Source organism: Halichoeres trimaculatus, unplaced genomic scaffold, assembly GCF_033239565.1.
Source record: "Halichoeres trimaculatus isolate MK-OKI-2021-1 unplaced genomic scaffold, fHalTri1.1 fHalTri1_scaffold_11, whole genome shotgun sequence".
Lineage (NCBI taxonomy): Eukaryota > Metazoa > Chordata > Actinopteri > Labriformes > Labridae > Halichoeres > Halichoeres trimaculatus.
In genome coordinates this window covers 21,446,789-21,463,675 of record NW_027437189.1, presented here as the reverse complement: position 1 = coordinate 21,463,675, position 16,887 = coordinate 21,446,789, and the positions used below count along the sequence as shown (strand labels likewise).

Sequence of the window (16,887 nt, the reverse complement as noted above, 5' to 3'; positions counted from 1 at the left end):
AGCCTAGATGTTATGAGCATATGTATAACTCTTTCGAGATCGTGAGGAGGTAGGTATGCCTTTACCTTACTCAGAAGTCTACGCTGAAAGAAGCTTGTTTTTACAACAGAACTGATCTGTTTGTCAAATGTGAAAGAGGTGTCAAAGATGACACCTAGGTTCCTGACTGAGGAACAGCAGTGAGATCCCAGATTACCGAAAACACTGTCGACACCATCCAGCAGATCAGGAGAACCAAAATCCATTATATCAGTTTTCTTGTCAGTTACACTTAAGAAGTTGAATGCCATCCATAATTTGACATCTTCTAGATCGGACAACAATGCATTCATAGATTAATTGGTTTTAAAAGACAGATAGATTTGTAAGTCATCTGCATAGCAATGAAAAGAGACACCATGTTCAGATTGAAGAGCAGCGAAGCGCCTGTGAAACAAATACAATTTGACCAAATTGCAGAGGAACCTGGCTTCATTTCTCAAAGCCTAAGTAAGTAAGTAAGTTTCCTAAGTGGGAAACCTCTGAGAGCTTATCAGTACACCCCTGGGCTCTGGAAAGTCTTGTGGTGGTTTGCTGCTGCTGAAGCCAAAGTTGTGGCTGTTTGTGGTTAACAGCTAGTTCCCTCTGCCTCTCTAAACCCTACGCGACATAAGCCATCTGAGAGGTGAAGTGTTGCAGTAGACCACTTGAAGAGGGTGTGGAATATAAATGAGAACACTGCAGAAGTCTGCTGCTGATTGGGTTTTTTTTGGATGGTCCTTGTGGGGTCAGATTGGGGATTACTGTAAGGATCTAGGAGGCTTCTCTTGGCCCCTGCTCATTAAAACACTTGCCATGTTACATTAGCTACTGAATTAGTCATGGAGGTGGCATCGGGAAAGAACAGGGCCATTGAGGAGGGAGGAGGAGAGGATGGTGGTAAGAAGTGGATAGGTAAGGAGAGACAGAGTGACATGCAGAGATGCCCTTTCACTCTGCTGACACGGCAGAAGAAGGTGCATCTATTACCCTTCACTAAACCTTTCTATATTTTAATCTGAACTGAAACACAGCAGTTTCCTCAGGTCACTGTCCTTGAATCAGTTTCATGCTACCACTGACACCACCTCTTCACGAATAATAGATCAAAAAATTTGAATTAACAGCATTACAATGTGCAGATTCCTGCAAATTTAACCTGACATGCATGAGGCTCAAACAACATACTGTGGATGTTGTCATTCGAGTTTCGTCTCTGTGACGTAAGCTGAACCTTTCACAGAGTGATGACCTGTGCTTAAAGCCTATCTGCGTTGGAGGTGTAGCATAAGTAACCAGGGAGGCAGAAAACAGGAAAAAAGCCTGCAGGAGGGTGGAGAAAGAAAGAGAGTTGGAAGCCTTTTGAATTATTATATTTATCATACAGCACAGTTTCCTCCAGGCCTGTACTTTGTGCTTGTGTGCAGACCTGTGGGATAAGCTTTAAAGATAGCTGACCCTGATTCTTATGCATACTTGTATTGGCTCCAGGCTCTAAATATAATATTGATTTAAAGTAGGGACTATTATGATCATTCATAACCCACACCTTTATTTACACGGGATTTGTCCCTTCGCTATGAAATCCAGTTGACATGTGGTTTTTCTTTTTGCCTTAATAGGTAAACAGTTGTGACAGAGATTTATCCCCCAGCTTCATAATGTGCATCTCAAATGTACAGCAGAGTGTAGGTACTTATATAAAACCCCCTGAATAATCTGTATCATACTGCGGGGCATGATCAATGCTATCTCATTCTCACCTACTGCCTTATTGGATTCAGTCCCCATGCTCCATTACCCTCTCATACATGGAGGAGGAGGAGGAGGAGGACAAAGATGGCTTTATTGCTCGCCCAAGGCTGGATAAAAAGAATAGTGCTGTAAGTTTACGTTATCATTATCTCCCTTTTTCTATTCTGCCCTCATACCAGGTGGTGAACGCCAAGAAGAAAATAAAGAAGAAGAGATACATCAACTCTGGGACGGTGAGTCTGAGTTCTGAGATAAGAGCAAACCCTGCCTGTGCACTTACACTCATGCCCTCCAGTGCTTTAGTATTCATCAGAAAGTTTCCTCTAAGTGGATTGCATGAGACACTTCAGCTCTGTTAAATGTTTTTGTTCTGTTCACAGTCTTGGGGTTTGTGACCCAGACAGTGAGTGAGTAGATTGGAAAACATTTTTCTGACCTCAGTCGAGATCAATAACCAACTCCGTAGAAATGCATGCAGGGGCTACTGTCTATTTCTGCCTCTGATGGAGCCCATCAACCTGTGGTTACCACATGGGGAGGCATGTTTAGGGTATGACTGAAGTGTCCATCTTCACACTGTGCTGCTGGGAGCAGCAACCTCGATGTTGTGACACTATAAAATGAACATAGAGGTGGATATGATTGAGAAACAACAAAGAATAAAGATGAAGTATCAACATTTTTTTACTACAAGGACAACTATCTAACTAAAATAAGCAGGTAGCAAAATAACCACTGTCATGGAAAAACCCTCTATATCTTCATCTGCCACCGTCTAACACTCCACTGAGCCTCTACCTCTGAACATGCATGCACATTTTTCTGGGCTTGTCTGAAAATCCAGACTGCCAATTGTTGTCACAGCAAGCTGTTTGCTCAACTCAGCTAGTCACGTCAGACTTAGAAACACTTACAGCAGTCTCCGAAACACTGACAGCTGATGAACATGCATTTGAAAAAATGTCAACAGAAACAACTCAGAGTGCTGTTCAGCTAACAAGCTGTGTGTCCTACCAGCCAGGGGAAAAAGAGAGAGATGCTGATTATAATAAATACATAATACTGCTGACAAGGTGTTTTCAAAGACCACTTGTTATAAAATGAATCTGATAGATTTCTTAGAGTGGATGGCCCTGTTATATATTCTCCTCTAGGCCAACACAAGTCACAGAGAAGCCAGATGATGATAGTCTGCCCACAGGCTGTGACTGGTCAGTTACATGCAAGCTGAAGACTGGGTGTTAACCATAGCATGGAGGGCTTTTCTTCAAAAGGTGCACAGACACATTTCAAGGATTATACATTATTTTGGCATTAAAAATATTGTTGGTTTATTATTTTCTGATTAAAAAAGTCTCATCTGCAGTTGCTTAAATTACGTCTGCAATTTCTTTAAAGCATAAAAAGCATGTAAAAAATTTTCCTGTATGGGGTCAGAAAAACCAGTAAGACAGGGATCTTCATGCAGACTTGACTCTGGATTCCCAACTAATCCACCATGTGTTGTGTTTGTGAGGAAAAGTGGTCAACTCGTATAAATTGGGCACAGCTTTGTCACTGTCTGGTGCTTTGGCGGCTCTTATTGGGCTTGACTCTAATTAAAATCGGTAGCAAGTTATCCATCTCGCTGATCATCCATCAGAGCACAGTCATGCTCATGTTTTCTCAGTGACTGTAGCAGAAATGTGCGGCCCAGTCATTAAACTCACTCTGCATGGAAAAGTCATTTTGTGGGTGGTGAGCACAGAGGTCAGAGTTAATTTATAGATAGGTACATTTCGCTTTCCTTAATTAACAAGCATGAGATAACCTGGACCTGTTTTTATCATCCCACAGGTGTCCTTGTTGTCATTTAACGTGGAGTCAGAGCACACCTTTCTGGATTACATTAAAGGAGGGTGAGTTGAAAGTTTGCCGGATAATTATGTTGTTGCTATTTTTTATTTCCACTGTTTATTTAAATATTTCCTTTATGGCTTGCCCCTTGGGGCAATGACACAGAAGGTTGAAACAAAAGTAAATTAATTCCCCATCCACAGCTCCTGGGTGTTTGAGCTTCACTTTGCAAAGTGGTGTCTAAAAGTTTGACACAAGTAGGCTGTGCTTGTACAAAACTTGTACAAGTGTACAATGCCCTGAAAATAAGATTTGTTTCGTTAAATTTTTTTCTGAGCTCTTTATATCTGCAGAAGCTAATGATATGGTGGCTGATACCTAAGGTCAAAAAGACACTTGGTCTCCTAAAGAGATCCTGGCTGATAATACAACAAAATTTGATTAATACTGATCTACAAAAGCAAACAAGACCATCAGAAACAACACCGATAATTTCTGTTTGGTACTTTTTAAATATTGTAACCACTGTCACAGGGTGGATGTCAGATATAGTGAATTACAGTACCCTGCAGAAAACAGCCTCTGTTGGTATTTTCAACAGAAAAGATTAAAAGAAAAGATGAAAAGTGTGCAGTTTGACAGTTTTTCTCATAGAATAATCTCTTCATATGCACAAAACCAAAAGGAGGTACAGTTCTGTCGGCTGGGACTGACAAAGTTGGCACAAACCATAAGTGTGCTATTTCATCTGCAATAAAAATTGAAGCAATTTTATTCGATGACACTTTTTTTTTGTCATATATAGAAATTAAGATGATGAGTTCAAAGGTCACTTATGGTCATAAGAATAGTAATTTAGGGGATCTGTCCCTTCTCTACCATCCATGCCCTGCAACAGGGGTGGCCAACCTGTGGCTCGCGAGCCGCATGTGGCTCTTTGCCTTTCGCTGTGTGGCTCTTTGATCCACTAGTATGAGCAGTAATCTAAAATATTAATATATTGATGCCAACGTTGGGATCAGTATTGATCAATACTTGGGTGATGAGATTGAGGTTGATACTGAAGTTTCAGTTTCTCTTCTCTACATGTACTCATGTGCATAGCTATTTATCTGTCCAGATAGATAGACAGATAGCTGGACAGATAGATATATAGATACATTGACAGATAGATAGATAGATAGATAGATAGATAGATAGATAGATAGATAGATAGATAGATAGATAGATAGATAGATAGATAGATAGATAGATGGATGGATAGAACTTTGTCTCTTCTGCAGTAAAAAAAGAAATTTGTCTTTGACAGCTCCAAGCATTTAAACATACTTACAAACAATAAATCTTGCTTTGAACATTGGAAATGTATTGATTTTATGACATTTTGTTCATGTGTGAGAGGAAGTGCATTTGTAAGACCACGTGTGTGATGTGGCTCTTTGTAGTACTATGGTTATTTTTGTGGCTCTTGGTCTCTGACTGGTTGAACACCCCTGCCGTACAATGTGGCCACCACGTTGGACCGCTGTCTTCTTCAGAACACTGTTAATTTTTAAAGAGGGTTCAACCTCCTTACATTGGCTGCAGAATTCCCCAAAGACAGTCCAAAAGGAAAAATATTTCACTTTTATTGAGCTCATACTGCTGCTGCTTGTATTTCTTTTAAAAATTGTTGCTGCTTTGTAACTACATCTTGAGCCTCTCCTTTTTTTTTCTGCATTAACATTTATTTTTCGAGCAGGTCGAGTTGTTTACCAACTGTCTTTCTGTCATATCTTATAAAGATCTTAAAGATCTCTGCTATAAAACATCAAGATTTCTTGCGTGCCTCTCAACTGTTTACAGCAGTATCACATAAAAAATGTATGGCAGAAAAACATAAAGGTTATGTTTTCCAAAAGGCACTTGGGTAAGAGGGGGCAAAATGAACTTTTCCAATGTTTTTCTGTGGTTTTATTTTCTTTACCTACAAAAACATAATACTGGTTAATACTGGGAGTTAACTGGATTTCTAGAACTTACAAAGGCAATACAGAGAACTTTAATGAGTGTTGTGGGCATTGTAAAGAGAATCAATGCGTCTAGATTCAATAAAGGTGATTTAAACACTTCATTTTATTCTCTGGACGGTGTCCTCTGCAGCAGAAATCAATTGTACATATTTCCCTCTAAATAAACTCATAAACATAAAAACTCATATGCACAATGAAGTGAAAATGAACAAATGCTGAGTTAATGCTGTTTCCGTCAGACAACTCATGTTGGAATTATTCATTTAGCAGCAAATACATTTATGTTTGGCACCCAGGCTCATCACTCCTTGCAGATAAGTTTAGATAGGCTGCGCTAACATCAAACATTCAACAACAGAAAAGAAAGGAATTACAAAACAGGATTGAAAAGGTGTAATCTGAAGCCTTTGCTAATTCCACCTACTGTTTTCAAACTCATATTTTACTCAGCTCTCTTTAGATTATATAGATAAGATTATAACAATAAGAAAAACATAACTTAATACTCACTCATCATTCGTAGACCCAGGTTTATACTCGAGCAAAAAATGTTTGTGTCATCTGCAAACAAAATAAAATTAAACTATTTTGACACATTATAAATTTTATGAATGTACAATGTGAAAAACTTAGTACCCAGTTCTGGTCCTTGTTGAACCCCACATGTGACCCGTGACATGTCAGACTTGTTAGTGTTTGTTTGTTCCAGGTAACTGCTGATCCATTTATGTTCTATTCCTTGAGTCCATATCTCTGTAGTGTAGACTGTGATAATGTATGGTCTATGGTGTCGGATGCTTTTTCTTTTAAGTCTAAGAAAATACCAACTGTATACTCTTTATTGTCTTTTGTTGTGGATATTTACTCTGTTAGATCTGTTGCTGCCATTGATGTGGGGCGGTTTGATCTGAAGCCGTATTGATGTTTGTTCAGTAAGGTATATTTCTTTATGAAGTGATTAAGTGTATTAACAAGGAGTTTTTCTAAAATTTTTGAGACTTGTGGAAGTAAAGAAAGGGGCCTATAGTTAGATAAAGAATGAACGTCTTCATTTTTGTACATAGGTATAACTTTGGCTGTTTTCATTTGACTGGGAAATATGCCTGCTTGTAGTGATTGGTAAAAGACATGGGTTAGTGGTTTGGCTTTGCTATCTATAATACTGTTGTTAACAACTGGCCTTAAATCTTTCCTCATATGAGAAAGACTGCTCCTTAAGGAGAGGATCTTGTCCATATCCACCACAACAGATTGAATGAATATGAATGACTGTGATAAAATATGGAGGAGATCTGAGAGCTTAATTAAAGGCGGCCAACCTGTCACATATGGAAATGTTTCTCAGTGGATCAGTGGCTGCCCTGGTTTTACTTCTCTGCTGCTTTGCCACTGATGGCTGAGTGTCCCAGATCTGTCCTGCTGCTCGCTATCCAGCTCTCCACACGGACACACATATTGTATCCACACATGCTCACTCAAATACGCTTAAAGGCATGATGTGTTTATAACGATACTACCTGTCTGCTCCAGAGGTGATCAGTTCTTGAGAGTTTTAAGAAAAACTAAAGGGAAGAGACAAAAATACACAAATAGTCAAAGTGTACCTATGATTTACTTACACACACAGTATCTCCCAAGTAGAGGCAGGACAAGATATTGATATAATAAAATATTGTCCTGACTTGGGTGATACAATTACTGATGTACTGCAGTAAAATATCTACATTTAAACCGAAAAATTAAGGTGCTTTATTCTGATTTGCTGATTTGCAGCACTGCTATCACCCCCTGCACCACTGTGCCAAATGACTCACTGTGTCTTTACTTCATGACTCCCCATGTGGCACTAATAAGAGGGTTAGAGGCATGAAAGAGGGCTGCACACATGGCAGTTAATTGGTCCAAGAAGGAGCTGTCAGTTGCAAAATAGCAGAATAAGACAGGAAGTGTTATCTGACGGTGGTTAACAGCAGTAAACAGATATGCTAGCCACTTTTAAAAGTATAAACATAAAAAAAAAAAAAAGAAAAAGCCATTCAAGCTGAGATAAGAGGGTTGTACTCAGTCATGATGAGTAAACTTTAAGGGCCACAGAGTTATGTGTGGCTTTTGTTCTCATTATTTTACACATTGACTGTTTAAATGTATTCCTACATGCCAAAAACCAGGATGATGCACAAGATAATGCACAACTTTTACTTGAGGCTCAAGAGTAATGATAGCTAAATGAAAAAAAGGGGCTGTAGTTTTTGACATCCCAGGAAAAACAGAAAAAACAGCTAGAATTGTAGCAGCCGCACAAAACATAGCACAGTAGTATCTGTATTGTGTATTTTTTTTATTTTGGTATCCATGTCCTGTACCAAATCCTATTGTCCTATTTCCTGTTGTATCATATTAATATGGTATCACAATGTATGGTATGGTATTGGGATCTGTATTTGTATTCATATTACAGTGGGGCAGGGGACAAAATTATAAGAACAGTGGCAGATCTGCAAATTTTGACCTTTTTTCCCCAAATCATGATCATGAAACACATAGATAGTTGCTCTGAGCACAACAAATAGATGAAATAAATTATACTGTATTAATGTAATTTTAACCTTAAAATTTGGTTTGTCTGTCTTTTGCAGCAAATACAGTAGCACATGTCTCTGGCATAGTATCAGTATATTTCCTGAGAACTTCAACACTAGTATTGTCCATGTCTAGTGTAACTACAGCCAACGTCTGCCCTTTAAATTTACATAGATCTTTTCCAGTTTATTTTCAAACTTGTCCAATTTTACTTGATGGGTTTGAGGTCCGGACTTGAGGAGGCCAGTCCACCATCTTCGGTGTTGCTTTTTAAAAGGAAAGTGACCTAAATCTCCCTATGATTGCTCTGCTCTATGGTATATAGAGTAAAACGACAAAAAAGTGACTTTGTAGATATATCATATCATATCATATCATATCATATCATATCATATCATATCATATCATATCATATCATATCATATCCCGTATCACATAATTTCATATCATATCATATCATATCACATATCATCATATATTGTATCGTATCATATTATATTATAACATATCATATCATATATCATATCATATTATATCATATCATATATTGTATCGTATCATATCATATCATATCATATTATATCATATCATATTATATCATATCATATCATATCATATATATCATAGCATATCATATCATATCATATCATATATTGTATCGTATCGTATCCTATCACATCATATCATATAATATATTGTATCGTATCCTATCATATCATATCATATCATATCATATCATATCATATCATATCATATCATACATCACGTCACGTATCGTCACGTATCGTCACGTATCGTCACGGCATGTCACGTCATGTCACGTCATGTCACGTCATGTCACGTCATGTCACGTCATGTCACGTCATGTCACGTCACGTATCTGTCATCTGTATTTTACCAGTATCCATGTGGTACCATAATGTATGGTTTGGTATTGGTATCTGTATCCTTTCATATCATCAGTCACCTGTGTTTCCCACCCCTAATGTTGATGCCCCATTTTATTTTTATTTTTTTTATGTTGTCATGTTCCCCTAACACATTTTGTGTGTATAAGAACCCAAATAAACACTCATCCAAGTTGTTGTAACCTAATTAGGAGCATTGGGACATGCTAATACTGAGACATGTCTTCCCTTCTACTGTTTTTGTCTGAGTTGATGTCAGTAGGAAGGAATCTCAGAGATGTTTTTGAGAGACAATGTACTGTTCTTTACTGCCAGGGATAACAATGCTGTTACAATTTTGTGCAATCACTCTGCCCCATAACAGAGTAAAACAAGACAGTCTGCAAGTGTTTAAAGACTTGAGTTTTTTTCTTGTTATAGAAAAGATAAAATCTATGTACACTAAGCGTAGTGTTGGCCGCTCGTTACAGATGGCAAAATCATATTTTCCATTTACAAGGAAGAGAAGTTATGATACTAACCTTGTGATCAAAGATTTCACTGTCAAACCATCTGCCCACATTTCTCGCTGAAAGTTTGAAACGGAGCTGCAGAGGGCTGGGAAAAACACTTTTACTGTTAGATTTGCAGCCGGCAAAATTCAGCACAAAAAACATTTCGTAAGGTTGAAGCCCAATCAAGCCCATATAACGCTGATTGGCTACCTGCTGTATGTTTCCACTGAATTAAAAGTTTGGTTAGACTTTAAAACTGCTAGAGTTAACCAGCACAAAAAGTCCAGAAACTCTTCCCCTGAGAAGGATCCAGAAGAATGTTGTAATCAAGCAGGTTTTTAACAAAAACAGTAAATTCAAAGATCACTTTCATTGTTTTCAGGGTAGATAAAGGTTTTAATATTCAGTTCTGGAAGAGCTCTACTCACTCTAAGTATTCTGTATTCAGAGGAATGTCAATGAAGCCCCAGTCTGAAGCTGCACAGGTTGCCTGCGTCTTTCTCTGTTACACTGCTGCACTCACCAAAGTCTTGTCACTCATGATAGGATTGGGATTTAACCTTTTAAAAAAAGCATCACAGTGAAACCTGAAATAATTTCGTAACCTTCATGCTTAAAATATCTTCACATGAAACTGTTTGGGACAGAAAAGAAAGATTATCACTTTAATTAATATGACCGAGCACAGGGAGTGAAGCATTACGGAGAGTGGGACTTCATCTTTTTGTTACAGACATTTAGAGATGTTAAAAGCTCATCAGCTTTTTTGTATGATTTAGATAGGTTCCTGGGAGAGGGCTTGATAACAAAGACTGCTTCTTTATAAATCACTCAAGGATTTTATGAATATAAAAAAGAATCCTTAAATTACAAAAAAAGAAAAAAAGTATTCCATTATCTGTTAGTTTTTTTTCCCTTTTAGGTCTGGAAATCATTGCAAGAGATTTTCTGCAGACTTTGAGACTTGTTAAGTCTATGTTAATCTAATGCTTCACAGAGAAACGTTCTTAAGGGAGTCAGAAAGACTTCACTGTGAGTGTTTTTGCATTAGAGAATGGTGCACGTCTGTATATTGTTGTCAGTTTAAAGGTCCCATATTATGCTCCTTTTCTGCAGTTTAATATGGATCATTGATGTCTTCATTAGATGCTAGTAACATGTTTTGGTCCAAAAAGCCAATAAATCAAGCACAGCAGCATTGTTTCCAGGCTCTCATAGCCCCTCTGTTCACAACGCTCTGATTTAGTGGGCGTGACCTTCATATGTAAATGAGCCACCGCTGATACTGCCCCGCTCTTCAACATCACAGAGAGCGGCGCCACAAGCTCCGACTGCACAATGTTTAGAAAACAGCGAAGCTCGTTTACCGTAACATTACAGGCTAAAACAACAGGCTAACCACAGCTAAAGTTAGCATCCTGAAGCTAACACAGAGACAGCGGGGACACTGAGGAAAAGCTCTTACATCTGCTCCACAGCACACAGCATTTAAAATACTCACATTTCCAGGGTCCGAGGTTTGTTGGTGGATGGTTGGTAATGCACCTGGATTCAGGACCAGTCTATTCACTAGCCCTCTGTTGTACTGTCCAAAGTTGGAAAAGCAGTTGGCTGTGAAGTGACTAGCACACACATGCACAGTTTTACTGAGTGTAGCTGGCACATTTCCTTGATAAATGAACTCTAGCCACTTAGTCTTGTCTTCTACCGAGATGGGAAGCTTGTAGGGCTGCACGATTATCGCAATCGCAATCGCAATCGCAATCGCAATCGCAATCGCAATGTCAGCACAAGCAATACAGATTTTTCTCCATGATAACCAAGCAAGTCTGTAGACTCATCATGACACAACTTTTTTTTATTAAATCGCAAGCACAATCGCAATCGCAATCGCAATATTGTCCACCTAATCGCAAATCGCACCTTTTCCCCAAATCGTGCAGCACTAGAAGCTTGAGCATGGAACTATGTGACTGTTCACAGCCAAAAACAGCCACACTCTTCTCCCTGTTGCTTGGGGTATCTCTTTAGTGGACCAATCAGGTCAGACTTGCTCCTGATTGGTCAAAAAAGGGAATCGCTGAAATCAGCAGATCCGGAAAATTCCAAACAGCTCATTTTAGGTCAGGATTTTACATTCACAAGCACTACTAAATACAGGTTTTGTCATCAAATATCACATTTTGTGGGCTGGGAGGAAAGCCAAAGACCCACAAACTTCACCAAAAGACTTAATAAAGTGATTTTTTGCATAATATGGGACCTTTAATACTCCAAGAGTTGAATTTTGCAAGGATGGATTCCAGCATGTAATAGCCTGGTAACATTTCTCCACACTATCTGCTCCATCTTAGGGTCTTATTCACAAAGCAGATTGCTCCAATGGTATTTAAAAACAGAAACAGCCATCTATCTATCTATCTATCTATCTATCTATCTATCTATCTATCTATCTATCTATCTATCTATCTATCTATCTATCTATCTATCTATCTATCTATCTATCTATCGCTTTCTCTCTCTCTCTCTCTCTCTCTCTCTCTATTTATATATATATATATATATATATATATATATATATATATATATATATATATATATATATATATATATATATATATATATATATATATATATAAATATATATGTATGTATGTATATGTCCTGTGGCTTCTCGTCTGACAACACGACACATTTGCATTGCATTTTCCCTGACACCAATATAAGCTGTAGCCCTCAGTCATATTAAAAAAGACTACACAGATTGTGTCTGAATTATGTTTGTTTGGCTATCCACATGTCCATGAGATGTCTATTTTTCATGTTAATCTCGCTATATAAGGCCAATACATTATTTAGGCACTGCTGCTATTCGGTATATCTTTGTGATCTATTCAAGGTAAAGTAGCTAAGAGATTTATGACGCAGCTGGAGAGATATAATTTCATGTCCATTCTCCTCAATCAAAAGCAAAATAAAAGATATTGCATTCAACAGATTGTCTGCTAGGAGCAGATTGCATGACAGACTGATGGAGAAAATAAACAAGATTACTAGTGCTGGCAGTGGTGGGATGAAATAATGAGTGAGCTGTCTGTCCATGATGGGTGAGATTAACTGTATCCATGGAAGATGAAACAGCAGACTTACAGTGTTAGACCAAAGAGAGTTCAGGAGAAGTATCTACTGTTGTTGTCAATTAGACTGAAAAGTCTTTCTGCTATTTTACAGTCTAAGACTATTTCCAGCTTAACAGTTCTAGGCTGGTTTTCTGTCTCAAGTGGATCTACGACACCCACACTGAGAAGAGAAACTCCCCATCCTTAACCCCTCCACTGAGGATGATAAAAACCTCATTAAAAACTAAGTACTTGCCCCACTGGGAGGTCGAACATATAATGGTGGTGGGAATGGGGCAGGGGAGATTAAATGTATGTTTTCTTGAGAAGAGTACTGTTTAATTGGCAAGGAGTTATTGACTGAAACAAGAGGCTGTGTTCTCATGATAGTCAAAAAACAAAAAAACCCCAAACATTTTTGAACAGTTGTGATCAGATGTTCATCTTCATTTGTAAGAAATCCCTGAAAACCTCTCTCTTTTTTGTGGAAAAAAAGATTTTTTGTTGTTCTTAAAACTGCGGCTTATTTAAAAAAAAAAAAAAAAAAAAAAAAAAAAACGAACACAAGATACTTATGCCCTGATACAAAGCATAAAATGTGCCTGCTTCCTTGTGTTTTTTTAATTTATTTTTTCCTGCTGATAGGAAACATAGCTTACTACATGGCTGCAATCCAAACAGCACCAACACCTTCAACAGACTCAGTCTCTGTGTGGGTCTGTAAGCACTGAGTGATGACAACACTGACACTGTACCCAATCACTTGGCTCCCACACTCAAAACTGTGGAAGGAAGAGCAGGCAGAGCCATCGCTTCAACAGAGGCCATCGAATGGGCACAAGTGCTTTGCCAAGTTAAGCTTACAACAATGTTAGTTTTAGGGTCTGGGAACAACTGTTTTCCATTCTCACTGCCCACTATATTAAAACAGACAAAGTGAGATCTTAGAGAGAGTTTTCATGACAACTGATTTTTAAAGCAGTAGTCGATATGTGCATTAAAGAAAACATAGAGAGAAAGAAATGAACAGCTTTCTCTGATCTTTGTTTTGACTTTTTTCTAAATGTCATTACTCATCCTACCCAGATCTTCTTGTAACTGCTCTGTGTGACATCTCTAACTGTCTTTCACAGACTCTGTCCACACACTCCCACTTCTCCCAGTAATGAGATACTGTTGTTGGTAATACTTTGAACCCTCTACATCTCACTTCTACCAGAAAATCCATAACTTTTCATCCTCTGTGTTCAGCCTCTGCTAAAAAGAGGATCTTACCGATGTAAGAGATTAATCCCTCTGGTCAGACGAAATGTCCATGAATCTGATCTTTTTTTTCCTCTGAATTTTTCTATTTTAATCTGCAGACACAAAATGTGCAATTTATGATTTTTAGCACAGAGGACTGTCACTGTCTTTCCAATGGATCACTTAGTTTTGATTTGGCATCTGTACCTCTGTAGTTTGGTGAAAAGAGATGAATAATGATCAACTCATTCAAATGAAAAAAAGAAAAAAACTGAAACTGAGTGGCTGCCAGAAACGCCTTCAGAGACAGGATGATAAATACAAGCAGAGCATGAATCAAGCTGCATAAATCTGATCCCAGACCCAAATTGGATATTTCAGATCCCCTCTATTGATTCCTCTCCTTTTATGTGTGTTTTCTTTACTGCTTCTGTTCTGACAGGTGATAACTAACATGTTGCATTTTAGAGGACTTTCTGAAGTGCTGGGTAAGAAACCAATTTCTTTGCCAGCCGCACCATCACATCCTGTGTAGCTTCACAGTGAGTTGGTTTTTCATAAATTTTCATTAACTTTCAATTGAGCAGAGATATAGTCAAATATAGGCTAATTAAAGTCCAAAAGCCACACACTGCTCTGCGTCTCAGAGGCTAATGAAAGATTTATATTCTTTTCTTCAAATGTTGAATTTTTTTCTTTTTAAATTAAATCTGCAGAGAGATCAGCCGTGTAATGGCTTCTGTTGAGCCTCTATTGTGTGGAGAGCTTATTAAGGTTTAATAGTTTCATCCCACAATATCCTGTTGTTCTGAAAAGGGAGGAATTGATGGTGTATATTTTACTTAGCGGTCAGACTGCAGTGTTTGTGCAGTAGCACTTCTTTTTTTTCAGCTTTTTCTTTCTCTCATCTATGATATCCACCCATCCTTGAAAGAGGAAGATATAACTCACCTGTAATAATTTCCCATCGGTTTTGTTTGGTTGCTTGGGTAATAGGATCTAATTTGTTGAACTCGCAAAAGAAAGAAAATAGATGATTCTAGTCTCCATTATGTTAAAAGCTGTTTGGATTTTTATTGTTTGGTCCTGTTCATGATAACTTTACAGAGGATGAGCGCTTTAATGAATTATGGATTTAAATCTATCAAGATGAATTTATTACAAAAGCTGTATTCATTACTATCCAGGGAAACTGTTAAACTAGAAACATCTGCACAGCATGCCCTGCCAGAACATCTTTATGGCTACTTTACTGATATGTAAATATCCAAGGGCGGTATTTCCACTGGGGTTTTGGAGGACCCCTTTACTTTTTTATTCCTCCCTGTTATCCCTGTCACTTCAGTACTTTTTGCTTAGTTTTTATGCCAACTTTTCTCTGAATATGATTCCTTTTTTTCAGACACCACAGTCAAGATAAGAGAAGATCTAAGATATTCTTGATCTCAGTCAGTCGTCTTCAGTTATTACCACATGGTCAGAGGAGCCGAGCAGCAAGCAAACTGCAGCAAGTGCCTTCTGGACTTCTGTCCCCTGTGTTTTGCCTCCCAGGCTGCTCTCACTTTTAATGGCCATTGTTGGGAGCTGTGTGCAGCCTTAAAATAAATTCCAGAAAACAGAGCTTAGAGAAGTCGTGACACTTTTTCAGCTTGGAAAAAACAAAAAAAAACCCATATATATTTGGTTGATATTAATTTTCCTTTACAGTTCATACTCTTATTTAAGGTGCAGTGTGTTCCTGTAATTCGTGGCATTTTACAAAACACGTGGTAGAAATAAAATATAATATTCCTGAGTATATTTAAACCTGTATGACTTCACATTTTTGTTTCCTTAGAATGAGCCTTTACATATCTACATATACCCCTGTCCATGCAGGCAGCCATCTTGCACAGCCAAGTTTCTACAGCATAGACTGTGGCTGTTTCCCAAAGCCCAGGTACCTTGCCTTGCCTTGGTCTGATGTGGGCGTGGGGTGGGCGTGGGCAGTCATCCACATCATCAGTCGCTGCCCAAGTGCTGTTCCAATGTTCATGTCCTCCAGAGGCATATGTCCTCCGTTTGGTTAGCATGTGGCTAATTGACCAAGGATACACAGGTGTATCCTTCGCTGCCTTGCCATGGCTATAAATACCCAACATGCAACGGGTGAATCTACAAAAAAGGAAAAAAATGAGGAAAAGACGCACCAGAGAGAGAGACGCTCCAGCGGGGGCGCGTGGTAAATTCCAATTTAAATGTTAGTAACAAAATACACCTCTGAAAGTAACAACTACCATGTCCACCACTGAACTCTTTTGTGTGTCACTCACGTAACTATAATTACTGAGAAGCTGCACCTGCAGAGTGTCAATGATGTGACAATAAAAAAGCAAAAAGCGTACCAAAGTGGCAAACCATGACAACAATTTTAGCCGCTTGAGCTCCTCCCATGTTTGTATAAACTTTTCAAGCACTGTCCACAGTGCAATGTGAGACAATGTAACTCCAATTACATATACATTTGTGACAGGAACCTGATGGTAAAATATGCCTTTGTAGGCTGTTCCATTAGCATCTCCTTTTGAGCAGAGGCAGGACACTTGCCTTGGATTAGAAGGAAGTGGCTTCAGAGGCACTGCCTTCAAAGGCAAGGCAAGGTACCTTGGCTTTGGGAAACAGCCTGTATATAGAGTGGACAATGTGGCTCCGCCATTTATCAATGCACGGTTTTGAAGCCAAAATACCGCAGCCATTGTAGCAGTTGCAGCCAGATTCTGCGCAGTAGAGACGATGAGAGATTCTGGGAGAATCGAAGTGGAGCTGGGTGACAAAAATAATATGTATTTTTTTTTCTTTCGAGAGTCTGATCACTTTCTTGACTCTACCTCCCGACGTATGGTACAATCCCCGAAAAAAATACACAAGAATGGCAGCTGTC

The 16,887-nt window shown here is 38.5% G+C and overlaps 1 protein-coding gene across 2 annotated transcripts in view; it reads left to right on the top strand.

The window, feature by feature from the left end:
• The window catches only part of cpne5a (copine Va), a 98,259-nt gene that overhangs the window by 56,127 nt on the left and 25,245 nt on the right, over positions 1-16,887 (top strand). For both annotated transcript variants that reach the window (XM_074681221.1, XM_074681220.1), the window contains 2 exons: positions 1,953-2,006; positions 3,610-3,671. In XM_074681221.1, the coding sequence (XP_074537322.1) occupies positions 1,953-2,006; positions 3,610-3,671 (116 nt within the window). The remainder of the gene's footprint in view (positions 1-1,952; positions 2,007-3,609; positions 3,672-16,887) is intronic.